This window comes from Schistosoma mansoni, chromosome 6 (genome assembly GCF_000237925.1).
Source record: "Schistosoma mansoni strain Puerto Rico chromosome 6, complete genome".
NCBI classification, from domain to species: domain Eukaryota; kingdom Metazoa; phylum Platyhelminthes; class Trematoda; order Strigeidida; family Schistosomatidae; genus Schistosoma; species Schistosoma mansoni.
The window spans coordinates 10,526,259-10,550,470 of record NC_031500.1 but is presented as its reverse complement, the minus strand read 5'-3'; the positions used below and the strand labels follow the sequence as shown (position 1 = coordinate 10,550,470).

The window sequence follows — 24,212 nt, the reverse complement described above, 5'->3', positions numbered from 1 at the left end:
CAGGCTAAAGATAAGCGCACTCCATTGGTCGATATTTGGTTTCAGTTTCTAAGCAAGAACATGCCTTTGATTGAAAATACAGCTTTATTTTCCAAGGGAAAAAGATGTATATTTATGAACGAGATTACATATACTCCTGATTTGGTTTTAGTCAATAAAGCTTCCTAACTCAAGTAGCTGGTTTATGTTTTCCTGTGGAAGGTTTGTGTATCAATATCAAACTCCGAAGACCGAACAACGTAACAACTATTGAGCAAGGCATCTCAATTTTGCATGCAAAGCTGTCCTATGATGGCTGGGGCATATGTTATCCAATTCAAGCTACTTATTACTCTTGAAGCAATTAGTATTGTCACACACCTATGAGGTTTATCGTTACTTTTCGACAGATGAGTTATTCTAATCTTCTCAATCATTTTGTCATTGATATATGTGACCTCGAGCATGTATGTATAGTAGTATGCATGTGTCTATGTGCTTGTTTGTATATTTCATGCCTATAAAAGTCCAATCACGTTCCAATTAAACTGAGTAGACACATTTGGTTTTTGCGTCTCTCATCTTAACGTCTGAGTAAACGAGTGCTTGAAAAAATCTAACATTCAGTATTTGGTTTTTTATTACTGCCGTCGCCCAAAATGCGGTTGGCTTAAATATAGTATAGGAAATCATGTTTATGGTTCATTCATCCTTCGTCATTCATTATGGAGTCAGACAGCGGGCCTATACTCTACATGAGATGATGGAAGTAGGTTTCAGAAACTTAGCGCTCACGTCAAAACATAACTCTAATCTATAAAATAGTGAGTGTTGGTTCAAGTTGAGCTGAGAAACAGATCTACCACAATCATAGTTCGTGAGATGATTGCAGAAACCAGGATAGACGGGTTAAAGTCTATCATGGCAATGTAGATTTATTAACTCCATATCTTTCTTCATAACCGCATTATTTGTCTATATCAAGTGACTTAATAACTTTCGTTAACTTTGATCTTTCTTCTCACACCTCTTTTTAAACCGCTACAAAGAACAGAAACATCACATGATATTTCATCGCCCAAACCTTTAAGTTCACTTATTTACCAGTCTACTTAAGATTTGTAAACAACTTTGAATTAGACCATGTTGTTGAGTTGTGGGGAAATAATAAAAAAAGCTTGACTCAAGCATTCTTAAAAACATAAGCAAATTATAACATTTCCACTGAGAACTTCATATTATCTCAAAATGAATATAGGATTTATATAAAAACTATTTACCATAATCTTGATTGAATCCAACGAATAAAATTCCGCTGTTACCGGAATCAGTTGGAGAAACTCGCATGCACATCTGAGATGACTGGAAACATTCACACAACGTTCACTGATATGAAATAGGTCTCGTTTTACCAGGAATTTATGAATCCAGGGCACTAGTCAACATGCTGTGGGAAGAATTTGGAAATATACTGATTAACCTTTTGGAAGCATTTAAATAAGGCGGGAAAAGATCATAATATGGTGTCATTCTAGTTTTTTTAAGACTAGAGCCCTAAAAATCCCATTTCATCTTCTCACAAAAGCACATTACCAAACATACATGATCTATACTGAACGAAATACAACTCATTCATAGAAAATCACTAGTGATACTAGCTAACTTTACAAGGGCGTAATGAATAAACGAGCAGAGAAATAAAAGTAGTAGCAAAGTGTGGATTCACATCTGACAATAGACCTTGTCACATTACGTTACTTCAAAGAGTAATCACGGTTTTAAAGTTACTGATGTGTATAACTGTACTTCAGTGAACTCTCCTGCTGTCACGTAATTGTTCATATCTCTTCAACCAATGTAATCCAACTTGATTGGATAAAATAGGAGATAAATTCTAAACTCAGTATAAATACTAAAATTATATTCAGAACAAGTGTACATAAGCGTGTATATCTGGTCAATGTATATATCGGCTAGATAATAAAATTGATATAAATAGCATTTTCAGACCAAGTAACAATTAAATTCAGGAATCCATTGTATCACTCCTTATCAAGTAAACATCTCTATATTTATTTATTTGAACACATAAATATTGGTACAAGGAAGCACCAGATATATATGCGCCACACAAATCTCATTTGATTTGTGTGAGGGCTGTTATACTGCGCAGATGCCCAAACTGAAGCAGGTGGTTTTCTTAGGGAGCCACACCCGGAGCCTTTGACCTAAAGAGCTGATCCACAAAGCAGTGGAGCATCGTGAGGAGATGCAGTCTCATGGTAGCCGGTGACCAACGATTGATTCATACGCCATTTGTTCCCTCAGGATCCTGGAGCCCATGTGCACCATTGGTTTGGAATCAGGGTTTTCCAACTCCCCTAGATGGACTTGCCGTGTCCACCGACCCGGTTAAAGCACCGGACATTCGCTTTTCGTCCTCTCGATTTCGTAAACAACATCTTCGCCACGAGAAGGCAGTGAGTAGGACTTCCCTGGCAGAGGCTGTATACGCGTGGCCATGTGAGAGCATTTCGAGAGGTAGAGCGGACTCTTCCCACTCTCGGCCGTACCAGGGCATTTAGGGGCCAACATCTCTCCAAGAAATATGTAATATAGAAACATTTAATATTTCGAGTATTTTTATCAACGACAACGAAAATTTGTTAACATTCAGTCATTTGTGTTAGACCCTCACACCTCTAACAGCCCTCAAGATAACTGTATTCATAATCAATCTCCCTCTTCAATTTCTTATTATTCCTCATACCTCAACTTTCAACTCTAAACTTCCTCTTTGGACTTCCTCCTCAAGTGTCATAATGGCCAACGATTCTAGAGCGCAAAACACTGTCCCAGGTCGACTGAAACGTCGCTTCAAAGTACACATTGGAATTTTCAACGTATGTCAAATCGGCCAGAAGGTCTTCTTGGCTAAAACCGTAGAATCTCGTACCATTGATGTATGCTATGTCTCCGAAACACGCATACAGGATCCTCACCTCGCCGAAACGGAGAGCCGATGAGATACATCCTCTGTGTACCTGGCGACCCGATGGATAGTTCTCGTGGACTTGCAGGTGTAGGCATAGAACTAAGTATGAGGGCAGAACAAGCACTATTAGAATGGACCCCCGTTAACAGACGCCTATATACTGTTCGGCTAAACGGCTCTGTAAGAACTTGGGAGGATAGGGACACACGTCGTTGCCTTTTCATTGTTTCTGCATACGATCCCACTGATTGAAGCCCATATGAAGTGAAAGATAAATCTTACAGAAAAATTCTTGAACTTCTTCAAAAAGCTAAACGCTCAGACACAGTACTCGTAGCAGGTGGCTTTAATGCCCAGGTAGGTAGCTTGAACCTGTTATATCTCGTGGCCGAGTGGATGACTAGTTAATGTGTGACGCGATAGAACCGCCAATCAGGGAGCAGCGAATTATCGACTGGAACAGTGACACGAAACCCGTACGAGCAGTCTACAGTGCTAACCGGTCCTGCGATCTGCCTAGCCCAACCAGTTAAGTCCAAAACACCAATAACAGCCTCAGTGGTATGAATCATTATTTACAAACACACTGGGTTTTTATACAAACCAAAGTAATCAATAAACTGATTATAACTCAAGAATCGTATGATAATAAGTCAAAGGTCAAAATAAAGCTAATGATAAGAGAAATACGAATATGAATAGTTCAGTTACGTAATAATTGTACAATAGGAAATAGGCATATTACATTGATCCATAAATAGACCTAAAAGTTACCATTCGTAATTCACCGGGGGATATAACAGAACCAAACAGAGAGACATTTAGGTGGGTATTTTAGTGTTCCGGCTTAGTGAACATTATTTATTTATTTAATCATATACATATTGGTACAAAGGGCACCGGATACATATGCGCCACACAAAATAATGAGAATAGGAGGAGAAAGGAGGAAGATGCGTATATATAAAAGAAGGAAAAAAAGAGAAGAGTAATGATGGGGGGAACTGAAATGCACAACCAGAAGAACTCTCTCAGTTAAGAAAGTGATAGCCACTCTTTATGAAGAAAGTAAAAGAAGATTACAGCAGGATCACCACTGGCTTCTATTCTGAGCCATATATGATAACGTCTCTAGCCACTGTGTTGCACCATCTCTCGGACCCCAGCCAGGGAGTCGTGAAGGACCAACAGAAGCTAGCCCTTTGCAGCTTTCTTTCATACCACGACACCATGTCATACACTGACCACTTCTCCGCTTTTTCCAACCAGTCCCAGAGTCGGCAAATAATGCACGACGTGGAAGTCTCTGGGACGACATTCGTAAAACATGTCCAAGCCACCGAAGTCGGTGTTTCAAGATGGTGACACCAATTGGATTATTGTCTCTGCACCCGAACACACGATGCCGAACCTCTGCATTACTAACATGGTGTTGCCACTGAATATCAGCAATCCTTCGGAGACAACGATGATCGAACACAGAGAGACGTCTAACATCCTCAACTCGGAGAGGCCAGGTTTCAAAAGCATAGAGCAAAACTGCTCTCACCGACGCGTTGTAGATCCGACCTTTTACAGCCAGACTAACATCACGAAGGCGCCAAAAATGGCCCAGATTGGCATAAGCCGCTCTGGATTTCATTATACATGCATCAATCTCATCACTCACGCCCCCACCAGCACTTATGTAGCTACCTAGATACACGAACTTCTCAACTACTTCAATCTGCTCACCATCTAGGGTGAGTACAGGATGAGAATCCTGCCAGTCTTGTAGGAGTACTTTGCACTTGGAGGGTGCAAAGCACATGCCGTACCTGCGGACACTGATTGCCAACTGATTAAGTGCGGATTGCATGGCTTGAGCATTATCGCACAGTAAGACAACATCATCCGCATACTCGAGGTCGAGAAGTCGTTCTCCAGGCAGCAGATCCACACCGCCATTACTTACATCCATCAGAGCTGTTTCCAGGGTGTCGTCGATGGCAAAGTTAAAGAGGAATGGTGAGATTGGGCAACTCTGCCTAACCCCACTGCTCGAATGGAACAAGGGAGAAAAGTGGTTGTATGCCCTCACTCTGCCTGAGGTGTTCGTATACAGGGCCTTTAAGATGTTGATAAACGTTTCAGGCACACCGTTCTTCAATAGACAATCCTAGAGAACAGTCCTGTCCAACGAATCGAAGGCATCCCTGATATCAAGAAACACTACGATTGTTGGTCTGCGATAAGTATGACGGTGTTCTAACATTTGGCGGAGGGTGAAGATATGATCAATGCATCCTCGAGCAGAACGAAAACCAGCCTGCTCCTCGCGAGTCAATCGTTCTCGGGTTTTAAACAACCTACGAAGAATGACAGAAGCAAATAGTTTGGACGCAATCGGAAGTAGACTTATCCCCCGATAGTTGTTACAGGAACAACGTGAACCCTTTTTAAAGATAGGGACGACTACCAACTCATTCCATGATGTTGGAACGCTTTCTGACTCCCAAACCTTTGCAAACAACATAGTCAATTCCTTATCCAGAAAGTCACCACCACCTTAAAAAGAGCCAGAGGTAAGTCATTTGGGCCCGGTGATTTGTAGCATCTCAAGAGTTGGAGTTCCTTGCGGACTTCCGCCTCGTTTGGTGGATCAGTCGTCACCGGCCATGGGGGGCAGGACAAACTGGTTAATGTTGCCGGAGCAGCAGGCCAGTTGAACTGCCCTTTGAAAAATTCCGCCCATCGTCCAAGACGTCGAGAGATGTTAGTGATTGGCATCCCATCATCCTCGTAGATTGTTTCACTCACACCAGACTTCTTGCTGCCAGTGGCTCGGATGAGTTGGAAGAGCTTCCGGTAGTTACCAGATGCAACTGCTGCTTCCATCTCATTAGCACGCACCGACCACCAGGCTTCTCGGTCCTTGCGCAAGCTTTGCCCAATTTTACTACGTAACAGCCTTCGTTTGTGGTCATACGGTCACCCGGAGTAGACTGACGGGCTTCCATCAGTTGTAAGGAGCCAGAAGAAACCCAGTGCTTGTAAGCGGGACGTTTCGCGAAGCCGCAAGCGACTTTACTCGCCATTTTCATGGCGTCATGAAGTTGCAACCAATGCTCATCTATACTTTTCGGTGGGATGGTAGCTGGCCTAGAAGCTAGCTCTGCTCGATACTTACTTGCAACAGAAGTTGCAGCCAGTTTACTAACATCGATCCGTTGATGGCGGTCAATCCTTCGGCCACTGAAAAGTAAGGTGAGATTGGCGCAGACCAGGGCATGATCAGACTCCACGTAGGTACTCCAAAAGGAGAGGCAGTCTTGTACACAACCACGCCAGCGGTAGCTGATCGCGCTGTGATCAATCTGAGTCCAGGCTTGAGATGCAGAGGGAGGACGCCAGGTGGCACACCGGCGATGACTGTGCCGGAAGTTAGTGCTAGTCAGAAACAGGTTGTAGTCTGTGCACAGTTGCAGCAGACGGTCCCCGTTATCTGTCCTGCGACCAACAAGTCTCCATCGGCCACCTAAACGACTCTCTTCTGTGCCTAGACGCCCGACCTGAGCATTCAAGTCTCTAGCTAGGACTACAATATCTGTCGAACGCGCTTTCTGGAGAAGAACTGTTAACTGATGGTAAAACTCATCCTTGATTGCATCCGGGCTGCAATCTGTCGGGGCATAGGCGGAGATGACGAAAAGACACCGTTTCTCACGCCGATTTCTTCTCACTTTGATGGAACTTTTTAATCTAACAACACATAACCGACTGTTAATGGGGATCCAATCGATTAGTGCTGCCTCATTTCTAGAGCTTAGTGAGACACCAACGCCTGCAAGACCAGACGAGGATGCCACAGGGTCCCCGGATAAGCGCACGTGAAACAAGCTTTTCGAGGCGACAGATGGAGAGCGAATTTGTAGTACTTCACTAGAGTCTTGAATATGGGTCTCGGATAGACAACAAACATCAACATTAAGACTTTCTAAAGACAAAGCCAGCCCCATCTGTTGTCTGATCTGCATTAGTGTGCGAACGTTGAAGGAAGCCAGCTTGAACGGCGTACGTGGTTTCAGAAAGACTGCTCAAGTATTCATAATCGGTGGAAGCATTCACTTTCGACCAGCCAGTGACTAGTGATCGTTTAGATAGAACAGAGTTTCCACCATGGGCGAGCTGCTGCATAAGTTGAAAAGTAAGGTTACACAAATCGGGGATAAAAGGGAGTGAATTAGCGATATGGTAAATAATAATAATAATACTAATAATAATAATAACACTAATAATAATAATAATAATAATAATAATAATAATAATAATGCAAATTGTCTTGCTTCTAGTATGAGCGAGAATAGAATTGTCAGTAGAATGCGTCATTTCATATAATGGTAATCATCTGCTGCAACTGTGCTCAGACAATCGTTTATTTTTAGTAAGCACTAATTTTAAGCATAAGGAGACATTGTCTAACATGGAGACCCCTTGCTCCAAACTAACCATAGACTCAAATAGACCATATTGCCACCAGTCATCGCTGGAGAGGCATTCGTAAGTTAATAGTATTTGATCACAGATGACTTAAAAATATTGCTCGCATCTGCTGGGATCACCGGGTAAGTAATGGTGACGTTAGACGCAGGTTATTAGGGAATGATGATGGTAAATCAGTTGATGAGGTTGTAAATCTTCATATACTAAGATAGTTGGGCCACGTGTTACGTATGCCTGAACACCGATTACCACGACGCGCTATGCTGACTAGTGTTGGGGATGGTTGGAAGAGAGTTAGGGTTGACCAAACTAAGACGTGGCACCAATCCATAAAGTTACCAACTTCTTGTCTGAGTCGTGATGGTAGATGCAGACTGCTTGGTTGTGGTCCGCGTGACTATCGTAACCAATGGTTGGAGACTCTGTGTCACATGGCTCAGGATCGATCACAATGGCGTAGGTGTACACACTCTTTGTCTTCCCTTAAACCGTGAAATTAAAATTGCTTTATACCTTTATTTCTACGAACTAATTCTTTCTTTCTGTATTATGTTCTTATACACAATCTTTCTTTTATGCATTACTATCATTGAAGCAACTAGTTCTATGAATTTGGTGTTCATCTAGTTGTGCTAATGAGGTGTGGCAGCTTGGATCGATGCATATATTTGCCTGATCCTACGTTGTAGCTGACTGACTGATTTGTATTAGGAAATATTTAGCGGAGCCCCCAAATGCCCTGGTACGGCCGAAAGTGGGAAGAGTCCGCTCTACCTCTCGAAATGCTCTCACATGGCCACGCGTATACAGCCTCTGCCAGGGAAGTCCTACTCACCGCCTTCTCGTGGCGGGGGTGTTGTTCACGAAATTGAGAAGACGAAAAGCGAATGTCCGGTGCTTTAACCGTATTGGTGGACACAGCGAGTCCACCTAGAGGAGTTGGAAAACCCTGATTCCAAACCAATGGTGCACATGGGCTCCAGGATCCTGAGGGAACAAATGGCGTATGAATCAATCGTTGGTCACCGGCTACCATGAGACTGCATCTCCTCACGATGCTCCACTGCTTTGTGGATCAGCTCTTTAGGTCAAAGGCTCCGGGTGTGGCCACTACAATAAGCGTAAGTAAACTGATTTCAACACCCGAGACCTTTTATTTATATAGCTATCAACAAATGGACATACCATTTCGTACAATTCACTGTACGTATTTAAATAAGGTCGCTGGTGATAATAAATTGAAAACTGTACTAGACAGCCGAGCTAATAGTAAATGTGCAAAGCGTCATAAGTTAGTATTAGGAATTTCAGTTACGGTTTCCATCGCGAACTGACACTAGCTACGATGCGAAGACCCTAAAGCGAATATTTTAGCGTTTTGGCATAACAAACCGCATACATCATCTCTGTCTCCTGATTGGTTAGACGGCTCGAGATCTTGCGGTCTTTTGGAGGTATGCTACAGCTTTATCAATACAACGCTTGCTCGTCGTGAAACTTGAGCTTCCGAAACTAGCAGGACCTGGGAATCTTCAGATTTGATCTTGCAAAATAATACATCTGAGCTTTGCATCGAACCAATAATGTAGACTATACAGATAGTATTGATACGAATGAAAACGAATAATTTAATTAAAGATAGAAATTGTCAAATCTATGAGTGGTTTCGAAAACAGAATTACTGATAGCCTCTAATTAGACACCATGTTTTTGATTGGATTTTGTATTTAAGATAATTTGGATGATGATATGGTCGTACATCACTGAGTCTTGGAAGATTAGAAAGAGGCATATTACTTAACTCTGACCGGCAAATACAGTGAAGAGACATGCAGTCCAGAGAAAAGATTGTTTTATAGTTCACTAAATGCTGAACAAAAAGGCGTATTAAAAAATGGCACTTTCATGCACGATCAAATTTAAAACTGCAACCGATAGTGGATGTGACAATTGAACGACTACCATTAGCACAAGTGGCCACTGACGCAACAAGTGCATACGTAAGCAGAGCTGCGCTAGTAGAGTGGTGTGGCTACTGTTGAGTGTGTTCAGAAATGCTTTCAAGATTAAGTGTCTCTTGAAGTTAAAATCAATACAACTACTGTTTACAGAACAGTACAATAGGAGCAGAAGTGTTGTCTTAGATTCGGTAAGTAGTTTCTTGTTGGTTAAATTATAGCTATTCGGAGTTTGAGATAAAACACTACAAAAAGGTGATCCTAAGTGGATCCCAGTACCAGTTAAAGGAAAGTATGTCCTACCTGCGACAACGGTGTGCATCGATGAGTGTGAAGCACAAAAACTTTACATATAGTTATACCCTTAGAGTATCTAAACATGAAAACCTTGTATACCTACGAACAGAAGTACACACGAACAACGTGGAACCAGTGTGATATTTAGTTACCCGATCATCAAACTGAGACTGTTAGCAGTATCAAGTGTGTTTTCGAAAATACTTACTATTAGTCTTAACATCTTACAACAAGAACCCACACACGAACAGCTACATTTGTACAAACAAACTAATGTAGATTTAATACCATCCTATTTCAAATGGTTCAAATGGTTGAGGACGGAATAGAAGAAGCTTTCGCTTAACGGGCTTCCGTGTCTAGTAGCAGTGGATCACCAATACCTCCAGGCAAAAACCTAGGTATATGAACGATAATAGAGGAAAAAAAAGAATTTGGTAAATCATAATAATATGTTATCCTTAGTCCTTAAGAATAAGTCAAGTTTCCTCTTAAAGGACTCCTGGGAGGTCGCTTGGACTAGCTCAGTCGGCAGCGAATTCCAGCACTTGACAACTCTAACGGAGTAGAAGTTGCGTCTGCAGTCTGTTCTGCTATGTAGGGTCTCCAATTTCTGGGTGTTACCCCTTAGGTTAGTGTTATGACTAAGCTTAAGATGTTTAAGGGGATGACCAGAAGTATTAAGGATACTGTAAGTCATAAGAAGGTCACCTCTAAGACGCCTGTACTCTAACGGGTAAAGGTTAAGTGATTGGAGGTGCTCTTCATAAGGTTTGAATTTGAGTCCCCGAATTGATTTCGTGGCTCGACGTTGGATACGTTCCAGTGTCCTTATCCTTTCGGAGGGAGGGAGGAAATACTATGTTTCCGTACTCTAAATGTGGACGAATAAAACTGTTGAAGATTATGTGGAAGGTTCTACCATCAAACTGGCCAAAAATGCGCTTCAATGTTACCAGTGCAAGGTTTGCTTGAGAGGCGTTTTTGTCACATTTCGCATACGATTTCAGGTCATAGGGTACCAACACTCCTAAATCTTTTTCGACTTAGGAAACTTCTAGAGGGGAGTTACCTAAGTTATAACTATAGTCTGCAACATGTCTCAGATGGATTACTTAGCACTTTGAAGTGTTGAAGGTAAGTCCGTTGTCGTCTGCCCAACTTTGAAGTCGGGTCAGATCCTCCTGAAGAACTAGTATATCATTATGATTACGTATCTCTCTCCAAAGTTTCACATCATCAGCAAAAAGCAATAAGTCAGATGAAACTTGTTGAGGAAGATCGTTAATGTAAATCAAGAAGAGAAGAGGTCCTAGTATTGAGCCCTGGGGGACCCCACTAGGACATTCCATAGCCTGAGAGAGAGTGAAGTTAACCCTGACCTTAAAGTGTCGGTTTTCTAGATATGAAGTGAGCCAGTCAATCAAAGGGGGTTTTATACCCAATCGTTTAAGCTTCTTGTTAAGGCATGCGTGGTTGACGCGATCAAAAGCTTTTGAGAAATCCAGGTAGATGACGTCAACCTTCCCCTTGCGATCAAGGATGGTTGTCCATCTATCCACCGCAGTCAGCAGGTTGGTCATACAAGAATGACCTTTTCTGAAACCATGCTGTTGAGGTGAGAAGAACTTTGAGGATGATTAGTATTCTAGTATACCGTCGTATATTAGGGATTCCATAATTTTGGAAGGTATGGAGAGGAGGGCCACTGGTCGGTAGCTTGAGGGTTCACTGCGTCGACCTCCTTTGAAAATTGGTGTGATGTGGGCCAGCTTCCAAATTTCCGGTAGTTTGCCTCTGCTTAGCGAGTGTGCAAACATCACGCTAAGTGGTGTCGCCAGGATTGAAGCTGCTTCCCTCAATACAGCAGAATGAACCATATCCGGACCAGGAGAAGTGTCTTTTCTTAGGTGCTGCAGTTTACGGAGCACCAGGTCAGCACTCAAGTCCACTTCGGAAAGTCCTGTGCAGGTGCAGGTGAAGCTTTCGTCAGTATAGTTGATGTGGGTCAGCTGGAATGTCTGGGAGTATTGTTCAGCCAAAAGGTTAGCGGCATCACCGTCGTTATTGGTCGGGCCATTAGGACCAAGCAGTTGGGAAACTCCAGTTTTTCCTTGTCGAAGAGAAGCTGCGTAACTGAATAAGCTTTTCGGATTGGAGACGAATTTATCGATAAGCTTGATCTGGAACTGAAGCCTGTCTTCTTTTGTTGCCTTTGAACATTTGTTCCTTATGCGTTTATATTGCCTGTATGCGTCGTTATTGTCGGTTCGTTTATATTCGGCCCAATGGTGCCTTTTGAGGCTTAGCGAACGACGAGTGCGGTTCTTGATGATTGGAGGTTGTTTGTAGCTTTTTGGGACCATTTGAGGAACTGAATGCTCAGTAGCACATAAGATCGTGTGCAGTAAAAAATCCCAATGAGCATCCACTTCAAGTTGAGGGTGAACATCCCAATCCACCTGTTGTAGATAGTCCTGTAAAGCTAACACATTCAACCGTTTGAAGTTCCAGCGCTTGTTGCTAGTAGGATATCTTAGCTCCGTTTTGCTGACAAAGCTGAATGATAAGACGGCATGATCACTTTTAGCCAGGGGAGCCAGGATTAAGAGGTCGTCAACTAGGAATTCTTCATTTGTGAATACCCAGTCTAAGCGTGACGGCGTCTGACTGTTTCTCCAACAAGTTGCCGACTTCACATTTTCGAATAATCCCAGGTCACCGATGAGGTTGAAGAACAGAGCTTCAGTAGAGTTGGCACCTCCAATGTATGTATGTCCCACGAAGTTGATTCTAGGAAGATTGAAGTCCCCTAGGATCAGGATTTGAGAGAATCCGAGACGCGTAGAGCGAGTTAATCCTTCCAGCAGACGTTTGTCATACTTGATGTCGGCAGTGGGCTTCCTGTAGATGACCCCAACTAGACACCTCGAGGTGGTAGACAATCTTACTGAGCACCATACTGACTCATCAAGATTGAGAAACTCTTGGTTATGAAGTTGGTGCGCATCCAGGCATGACCGTATGTATAGAGCTACCCCACCCCCCATTCTTGTTTTTCTGTCGTTGCGAAATAAAGACATTCCAGTTATTGCTAGCTCCTGGTCCGTAAACTGAGACGTTATCCAAGTTTCGGATATTCCTATCAGATGGGCATCATTAGCGTTGCTAAGTTCATGTAGCTCATCCATTTTGTTTGGCAAGCTCGCGGCGTTCGTGTATAGGCAGTTTATGCTTTCAATTTGGAACGCGTGAGCTTCTTCCTGTTTGTCTATATGAGCCGTGCGTGAGTGGACAGGTAGCCTACCTATACAATGTTTACCGAGTTGGTAGTCCCTGTCCTTTACACGTTTTTTTTATGATCAAGACAGTCCACGAGTGGAATTGTCAGCTCTAGCTTTCGTTTGTGCTTGATCCTGCTGTCGTGGGGCCTATCCGGATGCATATGGATGCCAGTTGGCAACCGACGCCTATTGGCACGAAATGCTTCCAGAGTTGCAGCCGCCATGTGGGAGGAGGGGAAGGTTATCTTCAATAGCCGGGGCCTAGAGTCTCCGTCTCTCTTCGCTAGTCGCATTACCTGTTGGGTCAATATGTTCTTGAGTTTTAAGGAATGCTTAATGAATTTCCATTCTCGAATATCAGAGTTTGCTTGAGTTGGGTCCATATTTTCCGGTACACCTTGCACAATGATATTTCGTCCACGGAAAAACGCCTCGCGAGATTCCTTAGGGATGTTCCGGATGAGATTTCGTTCAGAATACGGTATGTCGGGCAGTATTCTTACGTTCCCATCGGATTTCAGTAAGTGACTGGCTAGCAGGACGTCCTCTACGTCGGAGGCATTCTTAAGTGTAACACGAAGCAGCCTCGGGTGGTTTAGGTGGTTAGAGTCCTTCCCCCGAGTGAGCCGTATGACGGTCAAAGGCTCTATTCTAGGGAGTTCAAGCCTCTTGTTTAATTCTCCCTAGAGCATCCTATCATTTTTGTCCTGCAAACTGAGAGGAAGGTCGGAGTTGTTAATAAGGTTCATGATTATGATAGAGTCGTCACGAACCGTAATTGATTTCCCAGGTTTTCCATGGCGTCTAGGTTTGGTATCTTGTTGTTTGGATGTCGAGGCGCGTTTTCGATTCCTGGGCTCAGTGATGACCGGGCGGACAGTCTTTGGGGTAGACTGTGTGGCCAAAGCATCAATTGATTTCCGCACGGTACTTGGGATGTTCAGTTTCGGCGGGGACGCTTGGGCCTTTTTACTCCTGTTAACGTGAGTCCAACCACATACAGGATTTTTGGGAACCACTGTCTCATTCAAGGACTCTTCCCTGGGGGACCCAAGTTTACTGAGGGAGTCGATGACAGTCGATGTTAAGATGGTGCTGAGTTTCAGCACATCATCACTCGTGCTGTTAACAGCACCGTCTATAACCGACCTGCCAATATCCTTTTTCTTGTTTGCCCTATGCGTTTCAGTTTTGTTACCCGTCATGATACTATCATTTACCAAATTCTTAGACAACTTATCTCTCAGACCTGTTAGTAAAGTAATGATGGTACCCAACATAACTACCGTATCAGTGTTGCAGGTAACACATACCCACCTACGATCAGACTTGCTGAGTCTGCTATAGGCTGCTGCTGTTAGATCTGTACATGCTTCGTGGAACCAACCTTTGCAGTTGTCACATTGCATGCCAGATGTAACAGCGAAACGGCAACCAGGTCTTTTGCATGAATTTTCCATGGCTAGTAACTTAGACTGTCTTAAAAATACAAGCAGTAAATTTAGGAACGTTAAAAAAAACACAGTAAACAAAACTGGCAAAAATGTATAAAAACAGTTAACGATAAGCTAAAGCTAGTCTTTACGTGAAAACTATAAAAAAAAACGATAGTGAGCTGAGGCAAAACCACAGTTAACTATTAAGTTGAGTGAAACACAAAAAAGAAGTAATCTACCGAACGTGCAGCTCAGAATAGATTCTTTAGATCGGAAATGGTACTTTTGTTGCATAAGAACACAGCAAAAGTTTGAAAAATGTAAATCACGTTAGGACTAAACTTCCCGTTCGAAAAGCGTTTGATGAAACAATGCATTCAAAACACAAATGAAAAGTCAGGCGGTATTTTATCAGTTATGTACTATGAAACTTACTGTGCAGACAAAACTATGAACAACAAAACAGCAAAAGCACAATAGCGACAGGACGACACAGTAACGACCGGTTTGTATACTCCACTTCACCTGAATAGTCAAATCTTAAATATTCAATACCATTGACACGAACTTGCAAAAAAAAGCGATGGATTCCTTTACTCTTGCTTCTTGTTGTTTCATTATGGCTCTCAGTATTTCGCAATGTCTAATGGGTGGCGATCTAGCTACTCGATTACGTGGATTCTTTTCAGTGTTGTAGTTATTTGTGGAGTTGAGTGTGTGCTTTTGACAGGAAGGATTCTGGATACCAGCACCTATCCCACCACAAGACACACGTTTGGCTAAAAGCTATCCACTGGAAGGCCGTAGTCACTTCGGCTTGGAGGGCATTCCAAATGGGGTCAACTCGTAATGAGAGTGGGTTCAAAACTGGGTGTTCGCTTCTAGCGGTAAATAAATCCTCAAAATCAATAGCTCTGTAAGTGTTCGATATTGGATACCAACCATATTAGTTTTAATGGACTCATTTAGCTGAAGGGGCTCAGTCATGCATCCGCACCAGATCACGGTTTGGAACGGCGTGCCCAACGTCTCCTGCGATCATTAACCAGATTAGATCAGTCACTCCTCGATATATTGTTAATCTATCAAATATATCTTCCAACCTCCTGGCTTCTGACTTTTGATTTCACTGGGTGGGAGAGATTTAATTATAGAAGGTGTTACTGGTAAAGTGTTGTCGAACTACAATACCTGTGGTATCTTCACGCTCTTCTATGTGCAATCTTTTCAGGGTTGCCTTGAGGAACGTGATGATCGTGTTTTGGCAGTATACTCAAGTTGGGATGGCCTTGTGTAATTAATATGTCGTATGCTACTGTCAGATCACCTCTTATTCTTTTATAGCTCAACTAGAATAATCTCAAGTTGATGACTATGTTCTCGTAAGATTTATGTTTTGATACTACCAGTCACTAGGTTGCTCAACTTTGTACTTGATCAGAGAGGTTTATATCTTTTTTGAAGAGAGAGGGCTCAACGAAATTGTTGACTCTAGTGTGGGTCAGTGTAAGATCCATTTTGAAGGTTTCGTGCGTGAAAATCCCTCCATGCATACATTTGCAATTTGTTCTTAATAGTTTCCTTAGTTTTACATTATTGTTAATCTTTTTGATGCAATTTGAGATTGTAATGCTTCATTTCTTAACAGTTTTAGCATTTTCTCTTTCGCTTTCACTGAGTTTCTGTATTTCTCCCTGGACTGTATCTATGTTGTTTTAATTGATATTTTATCCTGGCAGCTGCGATATTGATTGTTCCCTCTTTGATTGTGTTGCTTGATTTGACTGGGATCGTGCATTTTGGTTGTGAATTGAAGCACTTTCCCAGAATTGAAAACACTTTGTGTTATAAAGCAACAAACAATTACTTGATCTATCTAGAAAGGATAGAATAAAACTTATTTTTTGGTGCGTCCGATCAATTATTGTGTGAACAATTATTGGTTGAATGACTGAGTGGTAATATTTGCTTACAACCGTCGTTACCCCAATCACCTTTGCCAGACAGTTATTCTTCACCCAAACCTAGTTTGGATATTATAGGTTTGGATTTTATAGTCAGTACGTACGTTTTAAAATGTTAGGAAACAACTATGGAATGATTGCTCCAAGTTCTTTTTTCTTAAAGTGGATAGTTGAGTTTGCTATGGCTGTATAGCCTTTGTAATTTAATCTGAAGTATGGGATCTCTATGGTTAAGACCTCAAGATCAGGTTTTTCAGAGGCAATCGTGGGCAGATTTCAGGAAAGGTGTAAGTGATGTGATTTAAAAGAGGCAGAATATTTTGATGAAATTAGGTTCTCTGGGCTGGATGGTTTGATCGTGGAGCTTTCAACGTTCTTCTGAACGACATCATCAGCACAGACTTCGGGTAGAAGTGAAGTGTTCGAATTTCTCCACATGTGGTTCACAGCCTATCATGTACACCTCGATTTCCATTGGTTCTTGTTGAACTTAAATCTGTCAATGTTTACCTCTTTGTTTTGGTTGTATCACCCACTGTTTTGATTTTCGTTCCTGTTTTTGGACGTAATTTTCCTAATTGACTGGTGAGTTGGATTGATTTCAATGTGCTTGTTTATTGCTGATTGACCTGAGTGCCAAGCTTCTAACAATTCTCAGGTGTTTTTGGAATCGCCTCTGTCCAAAATCTCTACATTTTTCCAGTCGAATGTGTGTCCTCAGTTTTCCACGTGCACTGATATGAGTGATGACATGTCATGGCGCTTGACTGCTAATTGATGTTCATACAGGCGAAGATGAAGGGGGCGTCCACTTTGTCCGATGTAGTGTTTTTCGCGGTTAGCAGAATTTATTTTTTAGATGATGTTTGGTTTGTCTTCTTTTGTCATTTCATCCTTTGGTTTGCATAGGATTGAATAGAGGGATTTTGTTGATTTGTGCGCAACACCTATTCCAAAGGTTTTCAGCAGTCTCGTTGTTGTTTCTGATATGCCTTTAATGTATGGTAAGGTGATCCTTTTGTTGATTTCTGTACTTAACGTTGTTGCCGATAATGGATGAGGCTAGTATTTTTTGATGAAGCTGATTAGGAAGCCGTTCTTTTGAAAGATGATCTTCAGGTATTTTTCTTCGTTTTTTCGTGCTGTAATTGTGTTTCAGTGTGTCATCGCCCTCTTGAACAAGGTTTTTACGCAGTTGATTTTGTGAGCTCTTTGGTTGTTGCTATTGTAGTTAAGAATTTGATCAGTGTGGGTCGGCTCCCTATACAGTTGAGACTCTAGTTTAGCTGTGTCGGTTCTGGTGGTTAATATATGCAAGGATGATAGCTTGTCGCTTGACTCCCGTTCCATGGTAAACTTGGTGTCATAGAAGACGTTTTTGATCAGCCTGTAGGTGTTTTCTAGTTCATCTTTTTTGACGATTACGATTGTGTCGTCTACTATGAACAGCTTGCAGCAAGAGAAGTGAAGGATTTACTCAGTCTTGTGTGATACATTTGTTCAGTTGAAAAAATATGTAGGAATTTCCTAAAAAATACTCCTTGACGATTCATTCTTTTGTGGGTAACGATCTTCTGAGATACTACACAGTGTCGAAGAACATTTCACATCCTTCTCCTGTACAGCCTGTCGAGTGAACTCTCACAATCAAGGAGAACAATAATGTGCTCATACACTGTATGTCCATTATGACTGTTTCTTTTTTCCATCAAATTGGATTGATCTATTTTCAATTCTTTCATATTATTTGCTTGTTGACTGGAATATTATTAGCATTGTGATGATTTTGTTTTACCACATGTCTGTATCATTTGGAAATGGTATCATTGAGTACCTCATCTTTATTCTTATTTAAGAATAATTTCGAACGAGATTTAAGTGTTAGACGGCATATTTACTTATCGAGGTGAATTTCATCTTTTTTCAACTATGTTTCGCTCTGTGCTAAATTTGAAACACGACAAATGTTTTCTCCTGACCATAGATAGTTTCAGTATCAGAAGAGACTTAGTGGATCTAAATGAGTAGGTCTATGTTCTGCACTTCGATTTGTGTATCAACCGAACTTGGTTCAGTATGTTCTCAAATTTATGTGCTTTTTATCGGCATTCGGAGGCAAATTTGCTTCAGGATAAACGTATTATGCATTTGAAACAACAATGTAGACAGATCCGTATACATGTGTTTAAATCAATCGTTTGCTGTGAAGGTAGTGTTGGTGAGAGGTCTATGGAAGCGTCCAAGTGACCCAAATGAGATACGCGCAAAATCAAATTTCGCAAAATAACGGATTGTCCATGATAGCGGTTCTTTATTGAAGAGTACGCAAAAATTATTTACAATGCCCAAACTTGTGAGGTGTTTGAAGTTGTTGTTGAACGAATGACTGTCCGTTAAATAAGTTAATAAAAAGGGCTTGACCAGATTAGATGTAAACAAACCCAATTGTATGTGATCTGCTATAATTTTATCAACAATCGAAACCCGGACCAATAGCAAAACAATATGAAAGCTTTTGCCATGGTGATTCTAAAACGTTTGTTTGGGCAGCCGCATGTGATCGTCCGAGAAACTTTAGAAGACTTATTCAATACTGTAAATTTTGATTATAATGACGCTGAACACCTATCGAACCTGGCTAAAAGAATGGAAAATTGTGCCATGGTCTTAGAACAGATGAATTATTCTGCGGACCTAAATTCTCCAGTCACTTTAGAGAGATTAGTGAGTCTTTTTCATCAACCCATACAAGCGCAGTGGACGGAACTGGTAGACAGGTTGACTTAAGACGACAGAAAACCGACGTTTGCCGAGCTCATCAAGTCTATAACATCCGGTGCATGAGTGGCTAGTAGTAGATTTGGAGAATCGTCCGAAAAAATAACATAACATGAAGACAAATTGTCACTCACAATCTGGGCAGTGGAATTTTTCGGCCATAAAAACTAAATGCAGTATGTGTTCTGACGACCACGCCTTTTATAAATATCCACGGTTTTTAACACTTACAGTGGAGGGTCGATGATCTCATGTAAAAAGCAAGTGTCTACTTTGTATGTGTTGAGCAAAAACATAAGGTTAACGAATGTAGACTGACGAAGCGCCGCAACGTTGACAGGTGTGCGAAGAAACATCACTCACTGTTGCAAAGTGATTCAACAGCCAACAGCTCAAATGATAAACCTGGTATGGAGAATTGTTGTGGATTTGCCAAGTTACTAAATATTCAACTGTGTTTAGGAATGGTCTTAGTGGGGTTGAGATCTGGAAATGCCGAAATTGTGGGTTATGCTCTTTTGGATAATGGTTCTGATGTAACATTGATAAGGTCAGACTGTTTGAGGTCTTTCAGGCTGAAGGAAGATCAAGCGTCAGTGGTCGTCCAGACTGTAGGTGGCAACAGAACGACAAACGTCACGAATACGTCTTTTGAGGTATATTCTTTAGATTAGTCTGAGCATGTCATGATTGAAGAGGCTCTGATTGCAGCAAGTATACCAAGGCATAAGCTAACGAAGTCGGCAATGAACAACCTAGTTAAGTGGCCGCATCTATGTGATGTAACAATAGATAGTCTAGACTCCGAACAAGTTTTACTGCCGATTGGTTGCGAGGTGCCGGAAGCACATTTGGTGTTAGATCAGCGGTTGGATGGAAGGAGAAACCCGTACTCTGTGAAAACGTTGCTGAAGTGGTTTGTTTTTGAACTTGCATCATACCCGGAATTTAGGAAAAGTGTTGTTAATCATACCAGCAAATAAAAGAAATTAGAAGGCCAAGTACGTAAGCTCTATGATGTGGAGTTTGCCGGTGTCTATTTAAATGATAAATCAGTTTCCGTAGAAGACAAGGCGGTTATAAAGTCTGTGGAATGAGACACGTGCTTCGACAATGGTCACTTTGTATTTCCAACACCGTGGAAAAAGAATCCAGATATCAGAGTCTGGAATTATGAAGTAGCAAACAGCAAATTACAGAGTCTGAGAAGTAGGTTGTTGGGAGATGACAGACTGAACATCAGGTATACTAAGGGTGTTGAGAGTAATTTTACTAAGGGCTATGTGGAGAAAGTCTCTGAAATACAACTGAAGCCAGAGTATCGGCTCCGCTGGTATTTACATCATCATTCAGTGCTGAATCCAAAAACGCCAGAGAAACTTAGAATGATCTTTGATTGTGCCGGCAACTTTACAAGGGTCTCCCTAAATGATATGATTTATCAAGCACCTAACACCTCGACCAACCTAGATTCCAAGAACATAAGAGGTGAGTTGAATGACATAAAGATGAAGGATAAGAAGCGAGGACAAGTGAAACTTAATTTACAGAAAAAGATAGAAAATCTTGAAATGGAAATCAGTAAGTATAAACAAGATCATGATGCTGACCAGCCTCTCCTTTGTGACTACCGTGTTTTAGAAAAGCGGTTCGATGAAACGAAACGAGACCTTGACGTCGAGACACTACTTAGAGCTGATTTGGAAAACAAAATCCCCAGTATAAAAAGCGGTTAGATTTTCAGTCTTAGTTGTTCGATGAACGCGAAAAGTTAGTTGAACGTGGTTCACACATTGAAAAAGCGGTAGAAGTATGCAAACAAGCCGAATACGAAAGTCCATTAACAGAGGAGCTTAGATCAATTCGAGACCAAACCGCTTCTGAATTAGAAGAGTATAAAATACAAATGGAAGAAATCTTTAATAGCAAACTGGGGCAGTTGAAATCACCAGCCAACTCTAGTGACGAAGATGCTAGTCACCGGTGGTCTGAGCTGTTTGTTGCTCGCAAATGTGCTAAAGAACTCTCCCACGATTTATTCAACAAAATTGCTGAGCTGGAATCGCTTTAACGACGGGTAGACTACTTCGGATGTTTAATAGGCAAGAAGGGAAGATCATTGGGAAAAGATCTGGATGTCTAGTTACTAGTTTGAAAACACCATCTGTTCATTTCGAAATGACGTACAGTCTGAGCACTGATTCCTTCATAATGACCTTATTGCGTTTTATTGAAAGAAGAGAGGAGCCCTCAGAAATTTGCTGTGACAGTGGGTTGAATTTCGTTGGTGCAGTTTCTGAACTAAGGGAAATTGTGCAACAGTTGAATTTGCCGAAGATAAGTAGTGATTTGTAGGCCGAGTGTTATTATTGATCACCAGAGAACACACTTTGACTGGTGAGACCTTTGGCACTTACTCGGTAAGAATTGAAAGGATATTGAACGACCGACCCCTAACTCCAGTGTATGTGTATCAATATTCATGGTCCAAATAACTTGACCGTAACATAGATACTATTGTTACACCAATCAGGTTTATTATCACAGTATTCCTACAATACAGTTTCAGGATTGTTGCAAATATGTAGAAAGCGTTTTCTTTTCGTTAAGTGACAATTCTTCCTCCAAGTCACAGGGTTGATGATGTTCCTCCCTTCCGTACCCACTTTCCTTAAAAATATATCGAGATTGTAGTCCCCCGAGATTTCAACTTACAACCAGTTTATTTGATCTGTAAAATTGTACGGATACTGTAGAAGCAATATTTCTGAATAATTCTTCAAATTGACTGAAACCATAGTGTTCCCGTTAGTTGACTTGTTAGAAACGAATCATCAGACTGCAACAATCAAATATTCGACTTAACTTACAGTATTGGAATGTTTATTATTTGAAGAATCGGAGTAAGGCATTACAATAGTTTTAATTACAGAATCGACTAGATAGACAAATGAATATTTTGACACACAAACACACACACGATTATTGTTTCCCTTTAAAGAATACATTTGAGCACAGGATTCATTATCGAACCACTTTCACATTGGTATGTTTCTGAAAATCCTTGAATGTGTTTCACAACATGGTTCACACTGAAAATGAAGAAAAGTAGAATGAAGTATATGGAACCATTACTGGAAAAAATAATGTGCTATTGTGATACGTCATTCATGAACACACTACACAAATGTTGACAGTATTTGTTGACATACACCTGATGTCAGCGATTGTAAACTAAACACTTGCATTAGTTGACGCTCATAACCATATGTGCACTGTTGGGACTACGGTTAAAATAAAAGTATTTTTGCAGTATTAGCCCTGTCTGTATTTAATAACCGAGTGAAAATCAAAGATTCCATGATAGTTTTGGCAGCTAGTAACTGACTGCCAATATTTTAAACAAATATTATTATCACATGTTTGGATGAACTTGTGAAAACACATATGAATTACCTGGATTCGTAGTCATGGATAGACGACCGTAAACGATCATCGACAAGATGTGATGATAAGCTGTCGCACACCATCTTCAGTTAATAAGGATAGGCGAAAATGGAGAGAACAATGAAAAGTGTATTGGTGCATTGTAGGTATAATTAATTGAAGGTGACTTACCTTCGTTTCACTAAGTCATGAGACAAGAAAGTGATTTCGAGCAAAGCTGAAAGAACTTATGAACCACGTTTTCCTATATTTTAAGATAAACGACGTAAGGAACGAAGACACTGAAACACTGTTTCATTGTTATTTAAATATATGAGCCTATGCAAGAATCATCATAATCAGTTTTGGTTCTGCGGCATGTGATTTGTTTGTTGTATCTCAGTGAATAATTGTCCTTTTTTCGTAGTGACATTAGATCTTACACTGTGGCTTACAATGAATGTAAATATTTATTAAGATTGATATACTAGACACATTGAAACTATCATGAGGCACCCATACGTTATTCCATGTCATCCGGTCAACAAAATCTTGTTAGGATAATAAGCATGATTTAAAATGATGCATCTGTGGTCGCTCACTCACTATGATATTTCGACCTCATACACAACTTAACAACTTATAACGACTCATAGTTTAAACACTTCAACCATTTTGAGGTCATTTGAAAACAAAAGTTTGATCCAGAGAGTGATTTCATTTTCGAGAGGAGAATCTTCAAAGTTGTTCAATAGCACATAAACATTTAATTCTTAAACTAATAATCAACGCCACGACTGTCAATAATTATAACAACATATATAAGCCAACGATATTGTTTTCGATTAGATCCTCATCAGGCTTTACTCTAATATACAGTAATATTTATATGCATATACGAAATTATTAAACCAATCAAGGCAGTTTATGAGTCAATGATAACAGTGGAATAGATTACATAATCAAAATTAATAATAAGTAGAAAGTACAAATCGATAGTGTAATGACAAGTGTACTAGTTGTGATAAGAATAATAAAAGGCTTGAATCAATGTTACATAATAGGAAAATAGGTCAATGATTAGAAAAATATAGACACTGAAATAACATTCATAGAAATTGTAAGATTACGTAATAAGAAGTGTTCAGATAATTGGAAGCGAATATTAGAAAAATTATAAGTAAATAATTGATAGGGGGGTGAAGAAAAATAAACGAAGAAAGAGTATGGAAAATAAGATTATTTATTAAGGCCAAGGGAGGGATAAGGGTGTTACAAATTTCTTATGAACACAAAGACTTGGGTTGTTGGATCGAATTCCTATAGCTTCTGCTATGTGTAGGAGACGAGATCGAACCCCATAAGGAAAAGTAGTAGGAATACGATAAATAACTTTAAAAGACTGGTTTCTGTCAACTTCATGACCGCTATCAATCAAGTGTGAAAGAATCGAGCTCCGTATCGACTTGACCATACCTTTTCCTACCACGAAGGGAGGTGTTCACTAACTCTGGTTCAATTGTCTGGTAGTGCGCCCAATATAGCTTTCTCCACAGGAGCAGCTGAATTTATAGATACACATAGAAGTGGCATAACCAGGCAAACTTGTCCCT

General features: G+C 40.8%; 2 protein-coding genes across 2 annotated transcripts in view; one reads left to right on the top strand and one right to left on the bottom strand.

Annotated features, from left to right (window-relative positions):
• The window catches only part of Smp_154110 (putative wd-repeat protein), a gene marked incomplete at its 3' end in the record, with an annotated part of 37,023 nt that extends 22,111 nt beyond the window's left edge, over positions 1 to 14,912 (bottom strand). Inside the window, 2 exon segments of the mRNA XM_018798224.1 lie at positions 1,260 to 1,426; positions 14,867 to 14,912. Coding sequence (XP_018653187.1) covers positions 1,260 to 1,332 — 73 coding nt within the window. The 5' untranslated portion in view covers positions 1,333 to 1,426; positions 14,867 to 14,912.
• Positions 14,913 to 20,681: 5,769 nt separating this feature from the next.
• On the top strand, positions 20,682 to 21,244 carry Smp_154120 (hypothetical protein; the record flags this gene model as incomplete). Its single annotated transcript, XM_018798223.1, has 2 exons — positions 20,682 to 20,904; positions 20,949 to 21,244. 2 exons carry the CDS (start codon positions 20,682 to 20,684, stop codon positions 21,242 to 21,244), a joined length of 519 nt encoding a protein of 172 aa, XP_018653186.1.
• Positions 21,245 to 24,212: the final 2,968 nt, after the last annotated feature.